Source organism: Lissotriton helveticus, chromosome 6 (genome assembly GCF_964261635.1).
Source record: "Lissotriton helveticus chromosome 6, aLisHel1.1, whole genome shotgun sequence".
NCBI classification, from domain to species: domain Eukaryota; kingdom Metazoa; phylum Chordata; class Amphibia; order Caudata; family Salamandridae; genus Lissotriton; species Lissotriton helveticus.
The window spans coordinates 191684105-191703868 of record NC_136067.1 but is presented as its reverse complement, the minus strand read 5'-3'; the positions used below and the strand labels follow the sequence as shown (position 1 = coordinate 191703868).

At 40.1% G+C, this 19764-nt stretch overlaps 1 protein-coding gene across 1 annotated transcript in view; it reads left to right on the top strand.

Annotated features, from left to right (window-relative positions):
* Window positions 1–19764, top strand: part of TFAP2D (transcription factor AP-2 delta) — a 126479-nt gene that overhangs the window by 78259 nt on the left and 28456 nt on the right. Inside the window, exons 3-5 of the mRNA XM_078646727.1 lie at window positions 9451–9616; window positions 13926–14044; window positions 16937–17078. Of these exons, the coding sequence (XP_078502853.1) occupies window positions 9451–9616; window positions 13926–14044; window positions 16937–17078 (427 nt within the window). The remainder of the gene's footprint in view (window positions 1–9450; window positions 9617–13925; window positions 14045–16936; window positions 17079–19764) is intronic.

Here is a 19764-nt window from a genome sequence, read left to right as displayed (position 1 = left end):
AACTACAATGCAAGCAGTCAACATATAGGTCAGGATTGACCTATTTGCCTGTACAAGGGGGGGTGGGGTAACTGCGGGTGGGGAGAGGTAGGGTGGAGGGGGGTGGGAAAGGGGCTGACAAAGGCGGGAAAACAGCACAAAAAAATAGATCGATATGAGATTAAATTTGTAATAGATCGGAATAAGGGGGAAAAGAGTATGGAAAAACACTATAATGAAATATGGCGTTAAGGGTTGCGACAGTGAATATATGCGGCTTAAATGACGGTGGGAAAAGACAGAAGGCGGCATCTTTGTTCAGATTGCTAAGACTGGATGTGATCTGTTTACAGGAGACGCATATTATGGGAAAAGAAAAATTTAGATTGGAACAGATGGGTTATGAGCTATTGGCTAACACATGTCAGGATACAAGAACAAAGGGGTGGCTATATTAGCTAGGAAAGGGGTTATTAAACTCAGGGGAAAAAAAGAGGACCCTGAGGGGAGATGGGTCATAGTTGAAGTGGAAACCACTGCTGGCAATTTAACAATTGTATCTGTATATGGCCCAAACGATGATAACCCTGAAATGTTTGAATGGTTACATCAGGAACTCGCACTTTGGATAGAGCCGGTGATTATGTGTGGCGATTTTAATATTAATGGTTTGCACGGGTTGGGGAAATTAGGAGGTGGGAAATACGTTGGGCGTAAAAAGAAAACATGCAATGCAGTAAATAATTTGATGCAGAATAATGCTTTGTCAGATGTATGGGCTAAATATAATCCACTTGGGTCAGGGGTACTTTTTATTCGGCACCTCACAGAACGATTGCTAGGCTAGATTATATTCTACTGTCTAATGAGAAGCTAAATGGGATACAGATAGAACGGCTGCCTAGAATGATCTCGGATCACAATATACTGGTAATAACTATGCCAAGGATAGATAGTGGAAGGCCCAATTCCTATACCTGGACTTTCGAGAGAAGACTGCTGAAGGAGGAAGGCTACATCAATAGTATGAATGATTGGATTACACAGTTCTGGGAAATTAATAGAGGTTTGGCTCCAGCTAAAATAATTTGGGACACATTTAAGGCCGGGATAAGCGGGGAAACTTTGAGTTACACTTTAAAAAGGAGTAAGTTGGAGAGAACAAGGATGGACAGGTCGATAAAAGAAATGGATAGCCTAGAAGAACAACTAAATAAGGCGGTGGCGAGGCAAAATGTAACAGTTATAGAGGGCCTTTTATTGGAGATTGAAGCCAAGAAAGCAGAGACAGGAGAAGTGATGGCGGAGAAGGCAGCAGGGAATTACCTTGCTAAGAAAGAAAAGTGTTCTGAGTATAATGAAAGAGTAGGACATTTATTAGCGATTAGAATTAGACAAAATACTGCAGCAGGCGAAATTAAAGAAATTAGAAACAGCGCAGGAGAAATTGTAAATAAATTAGATGAGATTCAGGAGGTATTTAGGGAATATTATGAGAAACTGTACGAACAGAATGTAGAGGATTTAGGAGAAGGGTGTAGGGACTATTTGACAGGGGTACCAAATGAGAAATTGGATAGCGAAGCAAGAGACATACTAGACTTACCTTTATCATTGCAGGAGCTTAAAATGGCAGTGTCCAACTTACCAGGGGGCAAGGCTGCGGGACCAGATCAAATACCAGCAGAGTTTTATAAAACATTCTGGGACAGGTTGGGGAAGGATATGCTGGAGACTTTTAGACAGGCACAGTTATATAAATTAGCACCACAGTCCTGGGATGACGCAAATATTATTGTGATCTTGAAAAAAGACAAACCCCCATTAGATCCAGGGTCATATAGACCAATCACTCTTTTAAACGCGGATGCAAAAATATATGCTAAAGCATTGGCACAAAGATTGAGTAGAGTTATCGGGAGACTAGTTAGTAAATCACAGCATGGTTTTATTCCCGGGAAAGGGACTACTCAGCATACTAGACAGCTTATCACCATACTAGATGCTGCTGAGGTAGCAGGAGACCCTGTCGCAGCCATATTTCTCGATGCCGAGAAGGCGTTCGACAGGGTCTCCTGGCAGTTCCTGTGGAATGCCATGGACTGGTTTAACATTGGCAAAGGATTTATAAGTGCCATACAGGTATTATATGTGCAGCCAACTGCCAGGGTGAAAATAAATAACTCCTACACTAAAATGGTACGGATAAGACGTGGAACCAGGCAGGGCTGTCCGGCATCACCTTTACTTTTTGCCCTATATTTAGATCCGCTACTTAGGAGATTAATTGGGAATATTAACATCTTGCCGGTTGTATTACAGGAGGTAGAATATAAAGTATTCGCCTACGCGGACGATGTGGCCTTGATAACGACGGATCCAGGAAGGGCTTTAAGAGAAATAGAGCAGGAGGCAGCAGATTTTGGGGGCTTATCAGGATACTCGATCAACAAGGGGAAAACGCAGATCATTGTGAATGAATTTACATCATATTCAGATCCCAGAGTAGTAAAAGAGGCAGTGTATTTGGGGGTAAAGGTGTCAGCAGACTTGATGGATTTAGTGAAGTTAAATATGGAACCACTACTTGCTATGATAAAAAACAACACATAGAGAATTCATAACCTACATTTGACCCTAATAGGACGTATAAACGTAATTAAAATGGTTACCTTACCGAAATTTCTTTACCTGTATAGGGCCATACCCCTTTTCTTTGAACAATTTTGGTTTACTAAGTTAGAAGTAATTCTTAATAGGTTAGTTTGGGCACAAGGGAAAACCAGAAGGGCTTACAGATTTATGACACTTACACGAGAAAAAGGGGGGTGGGGAGCACCGGATTTTAAACTGTATTACTGGGCTGCAGCTTTGCAATATTTTCAGGGATTAATAGGTGGTGGAAATGACTTTATAAATGTATATAGAACTGTACTGGGGGAGGGTGTGGTCGATGGGTTTCTGAACACAACAGATTACAGACGTTTTAAACATACAAGGTTTAAAACCCCAAAAGCTGCCTATATGATTTGGAAAGGTGTAGGAAAAAAACTGGGAGTCGGTAGATTCAACAGATACACGAGACTAGTAGATAATGAGTCTCTCCCGGGCGATATCTTTAGGGACGGGACTATGAGGATATGGAATGCTAGGGGCATTAGGAAATTAGGAGACCTTCTGGATATCGAAGGGGGGATAATACAATTTGAAGAACTACAAAGAAGATTTGAAATACCCACTAATACCTTTTTTAAGTATTTACAGGTGAGGAGCTATCTGAGGGACAAAAAGGGAGGTCCGCTAGGATTCAGACATTGTAGACTCTTGGATTATATTGAACAAAGTAAGCAGTGTACGATACGCCAGTTACATGCAGAATTGTACGCATATAAAACAGATGACAGGGAGAAATTTTCAAAAAAATGGATTGAAAAAGTGGGGACCTCCCAGGACGGATTCCAGAAGTCCCTAGACCTAGGAAGATCAGTTTTATGTTCGGCTACGCTGCAATCACAGCATTACAAAACACTATTTTGTCTTTACCACACGCCGGCAAGAATAGCACAATGGGGTGGGGTGGAAGGTATAACTTGCCCTAGATGCAATTCAACCGAAGCCGATATAGTTCACATGTTCTCACATTGCCCACAATTGTATACCTTGAAAAGGGCCATATAGGACTTTTTGGAGAATTCACTGGATATAAAGATTAAATTAAGTAATGAATTGTTATTGCTAGGGGTGAAGACGGAGTTTGAAGAAGGCCCCCTAGAGTTTTTGTTTATAGTGGCAGCTGTATTTCGAATTAGTATTGCAAGGGCCTGGTTAGATAAGGCACCTCCAACATTCCAAACTTGGATAGCAAGATTGTTAGCCTCATACAATTTGGAGAAAGCCATATATGAGAGGAAGGGCAAAAGAGCAAAAAAACTGGGAGGGGAGATGTGGGAACCTATTACGAGATGGAAATCTGGGCAAAACAGGGAAGGGGTTGGGTAAACAGATGTATGGAGGAAAGGATACTTTCTGTGTTTTGCTACTTTTCCTTTTTGTCTGCTCTTATATTCCTTTATTTTTTATCTTATATTATTTGTAGGGTTCTGCTGCAAGAATTTACCGGTATTTGTATTTGATTTTTAATATACTGGGATATGTAAAACATGCATTTTTTTGTGCTGAAAGACTGTTTGTATAATTTGGGGGGGGCAAAAAAAGTTGTGAAAAGATTACAATAAAAATATTTTTAAAAAAAACAAAAAATGAAACAGCCAGAGGTCTGTAATAGTGGGTGGCACTGAATTTCCACAACGCTGTCTTGAATCAAAAGAAGTTATTCTTTCTGATGATTATTGTGCTACTCAGGTTAAGCTACCAAGTTGTGCCAATGTTATTCTTTTTGAAACTCGTTTACTTTTCTGGCATCTTCTGTGTGATCAGTGTTGACAACTCAATTGCGGCACCCCTCAAGACTGAAGCCTCTCTTCCTGGTAACCTGTCAGTGAATTTTCATACAGAAAGCTTTCCCCGTGGAGTTTATGTAGTCACATTCCTCCTGATTTTGTGTTAAATTTACCTGGATATATGTATTAGATTTGTCTGGGTTTGTGAGTGAGAGCCTTCTAACTCTAATGCACATTTTAGTTAGCTTAATAGCTGCATATGGTTTCTCTGGGATTCAGATGAGGGATGTTGTTTTTTAACTAATCACATTGTATAACAATTTATCAATAAAACCATGGGATTTTGACAGGTCAAGTATAAATATCAAAGGAAACAAATTCCAAAAAATAGGTTGAAGTAATCATCATTAAGTTGGAATCAATTTGAATGTTCTGCAAGACTGCTAAGCAGATGTGCACCATCATATATTCCAATAACTGGCTTCAATAGAAACATTTGTAATTGGTCAAGTGGATTTGCTGTAAATACAAGCAGGTGCTAGGAAAGATCCCAACACCTAAAGGGTTTGAGAGGGTAATTACCGGAGTATATCCTCCCTACGTAGTCTATAATTCACAAAAAGCACTCCAATAAACCACGTAGTGGTCAGTGGTGCTAGAAAAATAGCTGTGCCCGAATTGGGGGAGCCAAAAAAGAGGAGGGGAAAGAACTCTCTACCGAAAGGTTGTACCTACCCCAACCATGAATGTGGGGAAAAAAATATTTTTGTTTTAATTACCCTCACACACCCTAGTGGTGTCATGCTTCATCATCGGGTTACCCCGACCCCTAAAAGTCGGGGTGGGCTCAATCAAAATGTTGGGAGCTCTTTGAATAGTTGCAGGACAAGGGGGGTTAAAGATAAAATACCTCAGGCAGATCCCCGGTTTCCCTTTATTCTTGGGTCTGTCTGGGTAATTAAAAATATGTAAAATTGGGTCTTGATTGGTGTGTTATGGTCCTAAGACCCTAGTGCCGACATGTTTCAGTCCGTAGTGGCCGTAAAGGTCCAGGACTTTCTTCAGGGCAAGGCTGACACCCTATTTGAGGGAACTAACAGGATGGGAGGTCCCTATCCTATCAGTAAAGTGAGGGCAGAGTAGCTGCTCCTTGTGGTATGTTAAAAGTGTGTGTATGTCATCTGCCAGACTCCATCCGATTTGGGAAGGTTGACTTCATCACACAGGACCGGGGTAACTATGCAGGTGGTCTTCAATTGAGCAGTCACCCAGCAGTCTACCTATCTAGGTCCCGGTCCTCAGCTTGTGCTCTCACTTTACTGGTAGTATAGGGACCTCCCATCCTGTTAGTTCCCTCACATAGGGGGTCAGCCTTGCCCTGAAGTAAGTCCTCACACACTAGGGTGTGTGAGGGTAATTAAAACAAAAATAGTTTTTTCCCCACATTCATGGTTGGGTTAGGTACAACCTTTCACTAGAGAGTTCTTTCCCCTCCTCTTTTTTGTCCCCCCAAGTGGATTTGCTACCAGGGCAACCACAGAAAACGTAAATGCAGGTATACATTACTGATGTTCATTACCTGCCAATGCATATCATTTGTGTCCCTATAAAAATTATGGACAAGGCGCGAACTTTTGTAAGTCACAGGATGTTAATCATCATGACGGAGGATGACACTAATGGAAAAAGCAATTACAATGATGTTCAGGGGAGAACATCTCATGAGTGTGACAGACTGCAAATCAAAACAACTGGAAACTTGTTCCTGACTGTTTCAGGAAGAGTCAATTTTCAAAAATAATTGGGTTCTTCAGTGTTTAATAATGATTTGCCATCAACTGGGATATGTAGACTGTACTACAGTTCATCAGGGCTGTCTTTTTCCATTTTTGCTAATGGCGGCGTGCAGTAAATAGATGACGGATGGTTTGACATAACTTAGCTTCATTATCCCATACTACATGGGCTACTTTTTTCACCAGCTTTCTAGACCAGAGATATTCTATAAATAATGCCAGAGACCTTATGCTTTTGCCTTCTCATTAGCTCAGGATTATTAATTCTGTTTAGCTTTTGTCTCATGACTATATGCTTTATTTGAATAAAGTATTGCTTGAACTCCTAGTTCACCCTTGTGAACAAGGTCACCACACTTTCACTGACGAATGTTAAATATTAACGTTTACCATATGCTACCTGTAATATGCAGGACATCTACTGTCTATCTGTATTCGTACTTAAAATATGTGCCACTAGGTGGAATATATTCCCAACAGTGAATAACAGCAGGCAATATTCATCAAAATTATCAAATTTTGCTTGACATCATGAGAAAAAAAAATCACCCTATTTTGTACACTTCTGCTGCTGATGGTGCCTGTGTCATCTACAGGTCGCTTACAAAAAATGGCTTTCAGGCAGTCTCTTCTGTGCTGCACATTGTCCCTGAAAAATGATGGTGATACCTGTGGCAGCTATACAAAATCATATTTGCTGTTTATGGAATTTAATCCAAACTCCAAATTAGAACTCTTTTTAAAGATATGAGTTGTAATATCTCATTCTCTTTTCTGCCAGTTGTGCTTTAGGGCTCCAGGGCTAATTCATTTTTATGCAGACATAAAAAATCAGATCTTTTTTCTAGATGGAAAATTATTCAAGATTTCTTAGAGATAACCTATCAGCCTCTAGAAACAGAGGCTGATGAGCTTAAAAAGTTAACCGCAGTTCCCCATACATTTCTCTTTTCAAGCAGGCAGCTGTTTTATTTTTGATACCGTAAAACATGTTGCCATCAAATAAATGTAACCGATTTGAGATTACTGAATGTAATGTAACCTTCATATGGTAAGAAGGTATTTATTGCAAATGACTTTCAACTTTACAATCTAACATAAAATGTAATATGACAAGAGCGGTCTAATATTGCAAATGGATCAGCGTTTTAACTATTACAATAAAATATATCACCCAGCTTCAAAATTGCATCCAACATGTTACACCTAATAGCTATGGCTGCCTGTGCCTCATGTATTAGGGAACAAAATCGAAAAAGCAAGCAAACCACTTATTCAGCATTATTTACATATTAAGTACCGTGGAGCATAATAGCATTGCACTGAAACAGATGGCTTTTTAATACAAATTGTTTTTGCGATCCAACAAGGAAAAACGTGAACATGATCATAGAATGCATTTATTTTTCTTTACAACTTGCAAATGTTGCTATTTGATTTAAAGAAAAGGTGGGTGTTTTATATGTAAAACATCTTGCAATACACAGTGCTATCAGCCTGTGTTTAGTTTCTAAGGATACATCATTTTGCATGTCGGCCAACTGGACTCTGTGTGTATGAAATTCTGCATTTCAGTCTCAGCGTCGGCTAAACATCTTGTGATTCAGGGCATATCACTTAATCTTTAAAGAAATGAATGTGTTCTTGTGTACTGTAACTGGTGCCCATATAAAGCGCACCAGTACCTTCGAGACTACTTTGCGCTATATCAAACTGTGGAAAAAAATAGCCTGGTGTGGGATAAGCAGTACAAACATTAACTAAGAATTGAGGCCGGATAATCTTGCCCAGTGCTTAAAGGAACTGTAACTTAATGCCTTGTTTTCCATACAGGTCACATCCTCAGGGACTACAAGAACACCACCTTCGGTCTTAGTACACATAGGGCCACATGTATCATTACTGGAAATAGCGATTGCCTACTTGAGATACTGTGCAAATCGCAATTAGGTAATCGCTATTCCTAATGTATGAAACCTCATGAGTTTCATTTAGCGATTCCTAGTAGGTCGCTAATCGACCTACCTCTTGAATATTGATGAGGTAGATTGCAGTTTGCTAACCATTGAGAATAACTTAACTCACGGAGTTGGTGGCCTGCAGGGGGAGCATACCACCATGTCCGTGATTGCTTTTAAATAAAGCAATCATTTCTTTTGAAATGCAGCTCGTTTTCCTTAACCGCATCAACGTGGCGGCTTTTCCCGCTGTACGCGGCAATTTAAAAATTACCGCGTTACATGACGACCTCAGCTCGTCATCAGCGCACGGCACGTTACGCTCATGACGAACTGAGCTCGTCATCAGCCCCGAAGGGGTTAAAGGAAAAAAGGTTAAAAATGAAAAGTTTTCTTTTTAAGAGCAGGCAGTGGTCCGTACAACCTACTTGAAGTAGGTGATAAAATTCAAATTTTGAGACCACATTTCGATCGCAAAACATTCTTACATACTGCTGCGATTCAATATTAGGAAGGGATGCCCTAAAAACGCCACTTCCTAACACTAAATCGGTATGTATTTGCACTTCCAAATTGCAATTCGGTAACATGTTACCGAATTGCAAATTGGAAATCCTACATACCAAAATGTATTTTACCGGTCGCAAACCGCCCGATTCTGTGAATCGGCTGTTTGCGACCAGTAAAATGCATGATACATGCAGCCCATAATACTCATTGATGTTTTCATCTTCTTTAGTAAATGAAATACTTCCAGGGTGTGCCCATACTGGGGCCACCTGAGGTTATTTGAATAAAAGATTGTAATACACATTTCTGGAAGAAAAGGAATCTCTCATAGGAGGAAGGGAACACTGACTGAAGTGTTACTTTACTCCTTATGGTACTGAGTGGAAATAGAGATGTTTGACTAGAAGTAAGGGGTCAGCATGTATGTATGGGAGTTCTGTGTTTCTTCCACTTCTGTGCTACAAAATCAGTATCTTTTGGAATACACAGTGTAATTTACCGACCTAGGTTTGAGAGGTTTTTGATCCCTAGTGTGACCATAAAAATGTAATAAAACGAATATAAATAGATCATTCATATACAAGCCTAACAGGCAAGACTGTGAAAGCAGCACAAATGAAATTACATTATTCTATCAGTAAACGATGATCACTAATGTGAAGAAAACAATTTACACAAGGGGTTTGTAAATTCTGACATTTGTATTTTTTTAAAACAAATCACAGATGTTAATGTTGTTGCACAGTGTGATTAGTTAAGGTCAGTCCTGAACAGAGGTAAAACTGTCTTCTTTTGATTTTGTTGTAGGTGGCACCTGTGTGGTTAACCCCACTGACCTCTTCTGCTCTGTCCCTGGCCGCCTGTCTCTTCTTAGCTCCACTTCTAAGTACAAAGTGACTATCGCAGAGGTGAAGAGGCGTCTTTCTCCACCAGAATGCCTCAATGCATCGCTCCTAGGAGGCATTTTGAGAAGGTGAGCTATGATACCTCTACCATGCGTTATATTTACCACTATACACATGTGTAAAACAGATATGTTTCTTAAACTAAGATCAACACACACCACGCTAAGATCGAAAGCTACAATTATTTCGCGTTTTACAAAGTAAAAATAAGCTGCCCGAACATTAAATCGTTCATCTTGTAAAGAAAAAATGTAATGCGCTTGATACAACAATAACCTACATTTTGTCTGGTCAGAAATGTCCTGTCGGTTTTTACACTGGTGATGTCAAAAATAAACAGTGTAGGCAGATTTACCTTCAACGCCACATCATCCGTTTTGCTGACTCCAAAGGTACCAGAATGGTACCCAGATGCTTAGAGGAGTGGCTACCTCTCTTCAGGTCATCACAAACCATGTTTGCAGTCCTGGTGTGGTTCACCAACAAATCAGTGCTATCAGGTCTTTTAATCGAATGAGTTAAATGGAAGCAAACCATAACTACAACACCCAGAATGCAAGAGGTTGTCCAAGAATGACAACATGGTGCATGAAAACATGGAGTGATGCGGCCAGTCTTCAGGTGTTAATCAGAGGATCAGCTTCTAGATGTCTGCATAATACCTCATCCCTTACATGGATAGGACTTCTCTTCATCAGATACTAATACTGTCCTACATCATTCTCTTACGTCTATGGCTTCTTCATTAGCTTTTCTGATTCATCCTCATAAATTCAGGAAGATAGGAGCAGGTGGTAGAACCTCTTTGGAACCTGCCCTTCTCCACTGAGTACACGCAGAACTTGAACATTATTGGTCCTTTAGGAGAGTACTTAAGCCCTGTCTCTTCCTTTTATAAGGTATAAGGTCCAGTCAGGTTGATGATTCACAAAGGTATGTCAGAGTGTGTGAGTACTACTTTAGTCCTCCAAACTCTGACATGCATTTGTAAATTTGCCTAATAAAATCTAAACATTTAAGAACATGGGATAATTCAGTGAAGAATCATACAACAGAAAGGGGCACGCTCTCTTTGCACTTTTACCAATAGGGAGTAGAACGTTTTGGGCCCGATTCACAAAGGCAAATAAGAGTACGTGAAAGAGTAGTGCTGTAGTGTTTTTTATCATCACTGTTATCAGAGCCAAGGGGCTCATTTGAATTTACTCTGAACTATGCAAGAAAAGAATAACATTGCATGGGGTTGAATTTGATTTGTTCCCCTATCCACAATGTGAACTCTGGTAGTACAGCAACACCGTTGGCACAACAAAATGGAAACTGTACTTCCTCCAGTGTTTGCACGTGAAGTTTTCACAAGCCTGCAGTTGGAGCTAATTGCCTGCCAAAACAGTCCTTAAAGTGTAAAACACAGAGTCAAAACGTTATGGTCATTGGTTATGATTAGATGCAATAGTTATACATCATGTTCACTTTGCACATGCTACTCAAGCACATTTAAAATAAAAAAATGCTTTTATAGAGTACATGGCTACCTCAACAGAGGTGTCCCGGCGCTAGAATGCAGATTCACGGTAAGGAGTAACAAGTGGGTCAGTCTAAGACAGGTTAAAAAGCCAGGTTTTTAATGCCTTCATAAAGGCTTGTTCTGACTCCATCATGTGGCAGTGAAGGGGCATAGAATTCCAGAGTTGCTCAGGATTTCACCGCGAACGCTCTGCCTCCTATCCTGGCCTTACGGAAGCTAAGTACCCTGAGCAGACGCAGGTGGTTTGATCTCAGGGCCCGGTTATGATGGTATATTGGTAATCTCTGCCTCAGATAACCTGGGCCCTGATCTCTGGTGGCTCTGTAGGCCAAAGTGAGCGCCTTACTTCTACTAACAGGAAGCTAATGGAGGTGCCATAAATGCGGGGAAATATGATGGCGAAGTAGCACTTTCCTAATTAGTCTGGCCGCAGCGTTTTGAATTATCTGCAGCCTGCGGACCAGATAGGCAGGCAGCCCCAGATAAAGACTGGGTAGCGGTCCATGGTGGGAGTACTGCTGGGCGCTGACGTGGGGAGGGAGAGGGTCAGAGTGGGGATTACAGGTAAGTAAACATTTAAATAAATAAAACGAATTTCGTTAAAGGCACTGCATCTCCATCGTCCCTAATCCATAGTTTACTACCCCCCACCCGACCCTCCCCATGTTAGAATAGTCCAGCTGGGAGGTCACCAGAGCACATTACACTTTGAATGGTGGCCATGCGTGTGATAAAAGTAAAATGTGAAAAGCCCACAGCAACCATAGAAAAAGAGCGAATGCTGAAAAAATAAACAAAATGAGTAAAAACTGCATTTCTAGGGCACTCTTTGATAGTGAGTTGCCTGCAGGGTACTTGGAGAGATAGAACCATGTCTTTTGGACAGATGCCAACTCTTCAGTGGACACTCAAGCAAAGCCTGTGGAATAAGTACTTAAAAAAGATATTCTCTGTGGTTCTAAGCGGCTAGCTGACTATGGTTTCACATTAAAACCAACCTATTTAGGTGTTACAAAATAAAGTCCAGAAATGTGCTGTCTTGCAGATTAATCCAACATCGTATTTAGAGTAAAAGAAAATAGTAGCAAAAGTGGGATATTGAAAGCTACTGAGTGGAACTTCTTAAAAACCAAGGCCGTTGAATTCAACCAATCTTGAACATGGCACCGAGAACCCACGACGAAGGGGAGTGATGCTTCTCTGCAACATGACTATCGAACAGGCTGTTTTAAAATCAAAGCTAAAAATCACAAAAAAAGACGAAAATCATTCCTTTGTTTGAACCTGTTGAGGCTAATGCAGCCACGTTGTCTATGGATAACAAAAGGCTCACTCTAGAACAATTGTAGTAAAAAGTTTTGTTGGAAAAATAATTTTTAACATATTATTCATTGTCTAACTATGAAATGAATGAGGAAGCGGGTGACTGCAATTTCTTATTTCTAGTAGCAATTTTTGTAGCCTACCCACATTGGTCTCCTACACGTCGCATCTACCTCTAAAGCAGAAGAACTGAAAGATCCTCCCTCTTCAACAGATTGAAGAAGATCTGCAGGTATCTCCTGGGCAGAGGGACTTTCAGTTCTTCTATTTTCAGGGTAGCGTTTACCTAAGCTATATTATGCGTAGGCAGTGATCTTGGTGTCCCTCCATGTATGAAAGGTTCTGGAGATACCATCTTCCAAATATTGTCCATCTAGTTTCTAAAGTCATGCGGTCAACTTGCACACATGGCAGCAGCACAAAGAGTCACCCTCAATTTCACAGCTGTCATGAGTCATTTTCTGCACGAGTACATTGTATTACTAACACAAATTAAGCTTGTGTTAAAAGTTTTTGCAGAGCCCTAATTTCCACATGTAACGCTGGGAGTTTGAGAAGGATTACAGACATAATATTGCCTTTGTATTTTGACTTTTTTAAACAAAAAACGATAAAATAAAGTGAATAACTTGATCTAACTACTGTCCAGATATCACCCAAATGCCAAACCGTTTTATGTTATTAACTGTCTTAAACAATGGCTCAACTTGCTTAAACTAGTTGAAGGATATTGATGACTTATGAATAATGTAGTGTCCACATCCGGTACACAGAACGGCAGCCTGATACAGACGCACCCGTCTGATGATCCAAGGCATCACCTTTCCAGAGATACCGACCAACCTCATCCTAACGCTCTGTGGAGACACACACTTCGATAACTTCAAAATATCTTCACATCAAGAATTTACGCGCCTACGATTGTCCCACGCATCTACATACCGTGTCACTTATACCATCACGGTCAACAGTTACATGATATTTGCACTCAACACTTCTATGCTATCCAACACAGTCCTGGGCCCTGTCGGGTCGAAAGTATAACCGACGGAGCGACTTTCCCTGTGACACTATAAGTACTATAGCCCTGAGGAGTCGCGGGAAGATTTCCCACATGCGACGAAACACGTGTCGGCTGGATTTCCTTTTAAGAACATTAAAAATCCACATTTCCAACGACTGATTCAATGAGAAAAAATCGATTTTGTCTAACAACAGGCTTTGTTTCTATTGTTTAAGTGTCTACACTGACATCATTTTCTATATAATCTTGTTGTGTTCATGGGTATTGTGTTGTGAATTTACGCTGTATTAGCCTAGGCTGATACTACATTGGGGGGTTATAGGGCTCATCCCCTCACTCTCTTGCACCTCAAATCCCATTGAGAATCCCCAGATAGAATTGCGCTAACACTTAGCAGTGCGCCCTTTCTCTCCAAACCTGACTAAAAACCCTTTTCAGACTATTAGAACTTATGAATAACGTAGTTTTGTTTGAATATTCTTTTACTTTTTTATATTAACAGAGCAAAGTCCAAGAATGGTGGCCGCTGTTTGCGAGAAAAGCTGGACCGGCTTGGTTTAAATTTACCAGCAGGGAGGAGGAAAGCAGCAAATGTTACCCTCTTAACTTCCTTGGTAGAAGGTAAAACATCTTCATTTATGTTAAAAAATGTAATTACAACTTTTTATATTGGACACTTACATTATGGTTATTGAAGACTATCCACACCCTAGTCCTGGATTTTTTAACTTGTCGATTCTTGCCATCTTGTATAGGTGATGAGACTCATATATTTTATTATTGCCAGTGAAACAGTGGTGGTGTAGGGAGATATCCACACTGACGTGCCCATGGTTCCTGAACATGTGGCTAGTCCCTGGCCCAATAGTCCAAAACTCACCCCCCCCCCGCTAGATAGCAGCAAGTGGCACAGTGAACAGCCAGGTGCAGTCCGGCTCACAGTCCCTAAACCCGAGGCCCGAAACCCTGCAGCTTCTCCTCCCACAGGCAAGTCCTTGACCCTGCCCACTTTGGCGAATAGGTTGTAGAATGAGGATGGGATACAATAGGAGTTACAAGAAAAGCTTGCATTGGGCAGTTTTATCACATAGAGTATTTGGTATCCAAAGTTACTTTTATGTTTAATTTTCTTCTCAGTTCTATGATCATTGCCATGTTTCTCTTTGGCTGTAGATGTTCTTGGGGCACAATACACACCACTTGTATGATGATTACATGTTCCTGCACAACCTGCACCAAACTGGTGCATGCAAACATTTTTGAAATTCGGAATCCTTTTTAAACTTTGTGTGCACAGGTTTATTTTGATCCCATTACAGCAAAGACCTTAGTTGGCATGGGACAATTTAAATCAGTTATTGTTGACTGTGACCTAAATATCCGTCAAACGTTGTCTACTACTCTTTCCTTCTATGCTTTAAGTTTGAAATGCAGAGAAAAGAATGTCCAAATCATCCTACCTAAATATCTCCTCTTGCCTTGCTATAGATTGTCTAAAGGTCTCCCTTCCTACCGGTGGCTAAAAACAAAAGCATGGCCAGTAGTTTCTTCCATAAACAAGACTGGACAGCTTCACCCAAAAACTAGTGTCTTTGCTACATTACTGTGCACAGCTTCAGGATCCAAATCATGTACCAGGTGAAGACACCTGGGAGCTGGTGAATCTACTCTGCAAGTGAAGACCTTCCAATCAGAAGGGAACTTTGGTCTTACTGTCCAGATGCAAATCATATCTCACCTTGACAGAGGCAATTGATTGCCTGGCTCGCATCACCAACCTAACACATCCCAATAGCATCTTACGTATTAAAGTCCGCCTCATCAAGGATCTTGCTATGTAAAGTAGTATCAGATTTACTCCACTGTCTCTCACTGCCCTGCCTACCTCACATTCAAGACAGTCTGCATCCACTAGGGAGTCCATTTCGGCATTCCAGGATAACTGGTGACCAAGATTAAAATCATCGGAGCACACGTTACGCGCAGGAGACGTTAATGAGACCATAAGTGAAGGCATGAGAAGACAATGTCCCAGGTCTTTTATTGCTGTGCTTTGAGGTGTTGGACCTCTATTCTGGTCAAGATCAGCCAGGCGCCAATTCTCCTCCTTTCTATATATCTACACGTTTGATCGCTCAACCTGTTGCTATTGCTCACTTCCTGCAATATTCCTGTGACTCCAGTTGCCTGTAATATCTACTGTCTCTTTCCTAAACTGTAATCCCTGCCACTTGACTTGTATTGTAATATTCAATGCTGATCCATCTTCCCCTAAAGTAACCCCTCCACTCCTCATTTTCCACCTTCTCCATGTTACTTTATCAGTGCCGCCTATCCCCCGGCACCCGCGCTTAACCACACTTGTCAAACGAATTGCAAAATCTCACTCTGTGCATTGATCCTTTGCAGTGTAACAAGGCTTACACTGTAAAAATCTAACCAATGGATACATTTGACTGTGTTGATTAGAGGTCATATCAATAGGAAGTATCCACCTGAAGGAATGCTGCTAACGTTCCCTTCTTTGTTCACATACTCAGTGTTATGCATGCGTAGATTACCTTTTCCTACAATGAGGTACAATGAGATAACTCTAATGTCCATTTTAAAAGGTAACTTGGCCTGGATTACATCTGAAAAATGAAGATAACTGAACTATCCCTATGGCTGAAAATATCAGTTTATTTTATTGCATTCTATAATTGTGGCTCCACAGGCCCTCTTTAAAGTAGTTACAAGACCGACTTCTGCTTTCTTTATTTTACTGATACATGTGTAGAGATATAACATGTTCATTGATTTATAAGTTAACTATTTTATCACTTATTTTAACTACGTGTCTCGCATATGTAACATATACATGATATTTATGTTGGCTATTGGCCATGCTGGAGCTGTAAACTTCGAAGCTGTGTTTAAAGTCTTCTTGTCCATATCCTGAAGGACTCCTGCATGGCAGATTCGCAAAGATTTTATTTGAAGCAGATTAAAAGGTGCCCTGTTTATCTCAGGTTTACACCAACTATCTCGCCTGTACTAACAAGTTTTGCACAGACGTAGTTCTGGATATACCTGGAGCCTCTCTGAGAATCTGTTTTGGAATTGGAATCAACAAAGACTCGTGCAAGTGCAGCTTTCAAATGTTCATGACATCTAGGTTCTTTGTGATTAGAGCATAACGTCTCTGGTCTACTTCTGAAATACTCTTGAAAACTCTTAACTTCCCTCATATCAAATTCTTGCACTTGTGGCCCACTTTGCATCCACTGTCACTTCAAATGCCTTTATAATTGAGATATTGGTCATATATACATACTAATTCTATTATATTTTTTGCATCCTAGTTTTGCTTAAATTGGACATTGAAATCTTGTTTTGCACTTTGTCTAACCCACCTATCCAGTGTCTTTAAAAGAAGGGCTGTCTCCAATTCGCTCTCCAATAAATGTAGATAAAATTAAAATTAACATTTACTACAGTTTGTAAATATTGGCCTTCTTTGTCTACCTACAGGAGAAGCATTGCACTTAGCAAGGGATTTTGGCTACACCTGTGAAACCGAGTTTCCAGCCAAAGCAGTGGGAGAACATCTTGCCAGACAGCACATGGAACAGAAAGAACAGACAGCCAGGAAAAAAATGATCATGGCCACAAAGTAAGTAGCATTTGGTATACATCTGACTTCTTAGTGGTTTTTACCAAAGGGATAAATGTTCTTGGTCGTTTGGAAGTTTTGATGACATTTCACTTGTTTCGTTTTTTTGTCTTCACTTATGTGATTACTTCTCTACACTTCTAAGGCTACTTAGCTCTTACTTTTTCAGTTGTTGCTTGTTGCTTGCACATATTAGGGCTTGGGGCGTAAGGGTTAAGTTGTGTTAATAATGTTTATACATATACTTGTTTGAAATGTGCACATTTTTGGTAATCCACACACATTTCCATGCTGCACTTTCGTATGGTATGAATGTATGCATTTCTGTATGTGGATGGATGTAGTCACAACAGGCCTGATTCATCATTTTCTTTGAGATGCTCTTGTGTTTTGTTTTTCTTATATTCCTGTCAGATACACATTCTTAAACGCACAGAAAGGTTTTGCAAATTACAGACCGTTTTTTCCTGTGAGTAAGTAGGTCTTACTCCTGTAAATGTATGATCTAGACAAACAAAGCCTGGAGTAAGCGTCAACTATTTAGAGAATATTCTTTGTTAAACAGGCCTGGAGATAGTTTAATTCACACTGGACCCCACATTCCTGAACAGACTGTACTATTGAATATTGAAACTATGAATAATGTGGTACAAGAATATCATGAACAGAATATCGAAGACCAACATATCAGATGGTATGAGCATAAAGAGGAAGAACAGATTTACCAAATACACATCTACGTACCATGATTTTTTTTTTAATGTATATCACGAAGGTGCATATATGTGAAGTTAGGTATAGAAAATCTATATTTACCTTTTGATATTTTTGATTCGATATTTTGCCCTCGATATTTGCCCACCTCAATATTCCTGTTTCATTATTCAGGGTGCACAGTTCCTAAACAGGAATCACTTGCAGGATAGTTCAGATATGATTTGGAACAAGTATGACTGAAAACTGCAGCAGATTGAACTGTTATCTCTTCTTGGTAACACATTTTTCAGTTTCTCAGAACTCATATGTAGATTTTGTGACCTTGAAGCAAACTAAGAACATATGCACACTGTCAATATGTATGATGGCCGAATCTAAACACATGTAAATGAACTAATAAGAACATAGGAGGTAGTGTTCTGTCCACATATAAGAAAGCATGTGAAGAGCCTAACAGGTCATTTCGGGCAAGTCGGATATTTTTAGAACGATGCATATTTGGGGTTAATCCCAATTTCCCCAAATAAATTTCCAGGCTTCTAAAAAACCCAACTAATGCAAGTAGAGTCATTTTTATTGGCATGTGTGTTAATGTATGTCAAGTTGAAATGTCATTTTTTCTGCCACGTCAACCATTTTTAATACTTTTTTACATTTTTCCAAGTAAGGACACCGGACTCCATGGTGCAAGCGACACTTGTGTTTTGTTTAGTGGTTATTCCCAAAATTGTATGGAAAATTAGATAGTCGATTTGAAGTGGTAAATGTATTTACAAGGAGTGTAATTTAAGTGGAAGAGTGAACTGATGTACCTCTCACTTTGGAGGAGCATCCTTTTGGTGACGGTGTCCACTTTAGATTTGTGTGATAAGACTGGTGGATTTTAATTCTGCTCGCCGTTTGTGTGACTGGTGATTATCTCTCCCTTGAAACACCCTCAGCTAGTTCATCACTGTGGCTGAAAAGAGGAATGTACTCCTAGCTTTCAAGAATTAAATAGTTAAAATATATATAGGTTTATAAGAACATAAGACATCTCAGGCATGGAGACTCAGTAGTGAGGTGGTCAGTGACCCAGTGGGATTTATGGTGGTATTCTAAAGTGTAAAATCTGCTTGGTGGAGGAGATGTAAATATTAAGTCTGAGTATTAATTGTGGAGTCCTAAGTCACTTCAACAGATTAGAGCTCTAATTGTTAAATATAATAGTAGGCATGACAGCCACAGTAGCAATTATAATAGCAACTTAGTGGCGGCTTCAAAAAGAAAGTCGTAAAATGACTTTCCGGAAATTTCGGGAATTCACAGATATTCACAAAAGTATGTCTGGTGCAGGTTTCCGGACGTACTTCTGGGAAGGTCATGTGACATGTCCCATCAAGATCCTATTCTTCCTGTGAGGAGTTCTCCAATTCCATGACCTCCACAAAGAGGCAATAGGATGCCCCTTGGCAAACGCATTCCATTTTAATCTTCCATGGAGAATATAATAGTTGTCCCCCTGGAGAAAGCCATTCCTCTACATACCCTCCAAATCTGCGGGTGGTTCATGCCTCTTCCACACTGCAAAGTGTTTTATGTTGGCCTTTGGCTTCTGTAGGAATCCTACAAGATGGGGACGAGAATGAGAAGAATATATGAATGCCCACATCCCTATTTGTTTGTGGGCATTTATAAATGTATAAAGCTAACCATGTGCTTGAACTGCCATTTTCACACCCTGTGAGTGGGATTCATTGAAGCAAATAGATCTGCACTCATAGTGAAGATCACACATAAATGGGTTTACTCCTGCATGGAACCCCTTTCTAAACTCCTAGCAGACATAAACCCTGAAAAATGTACGTAATTTTCTTCACTAGCAAATGTACCCTTGTAAATAGGGTCACAGGTTTTAAAGAATCCATGCCATGATTTATGTGTTATGGCTGCAGATGTGATTTTTCACTCACACTTTACATTTGAAACG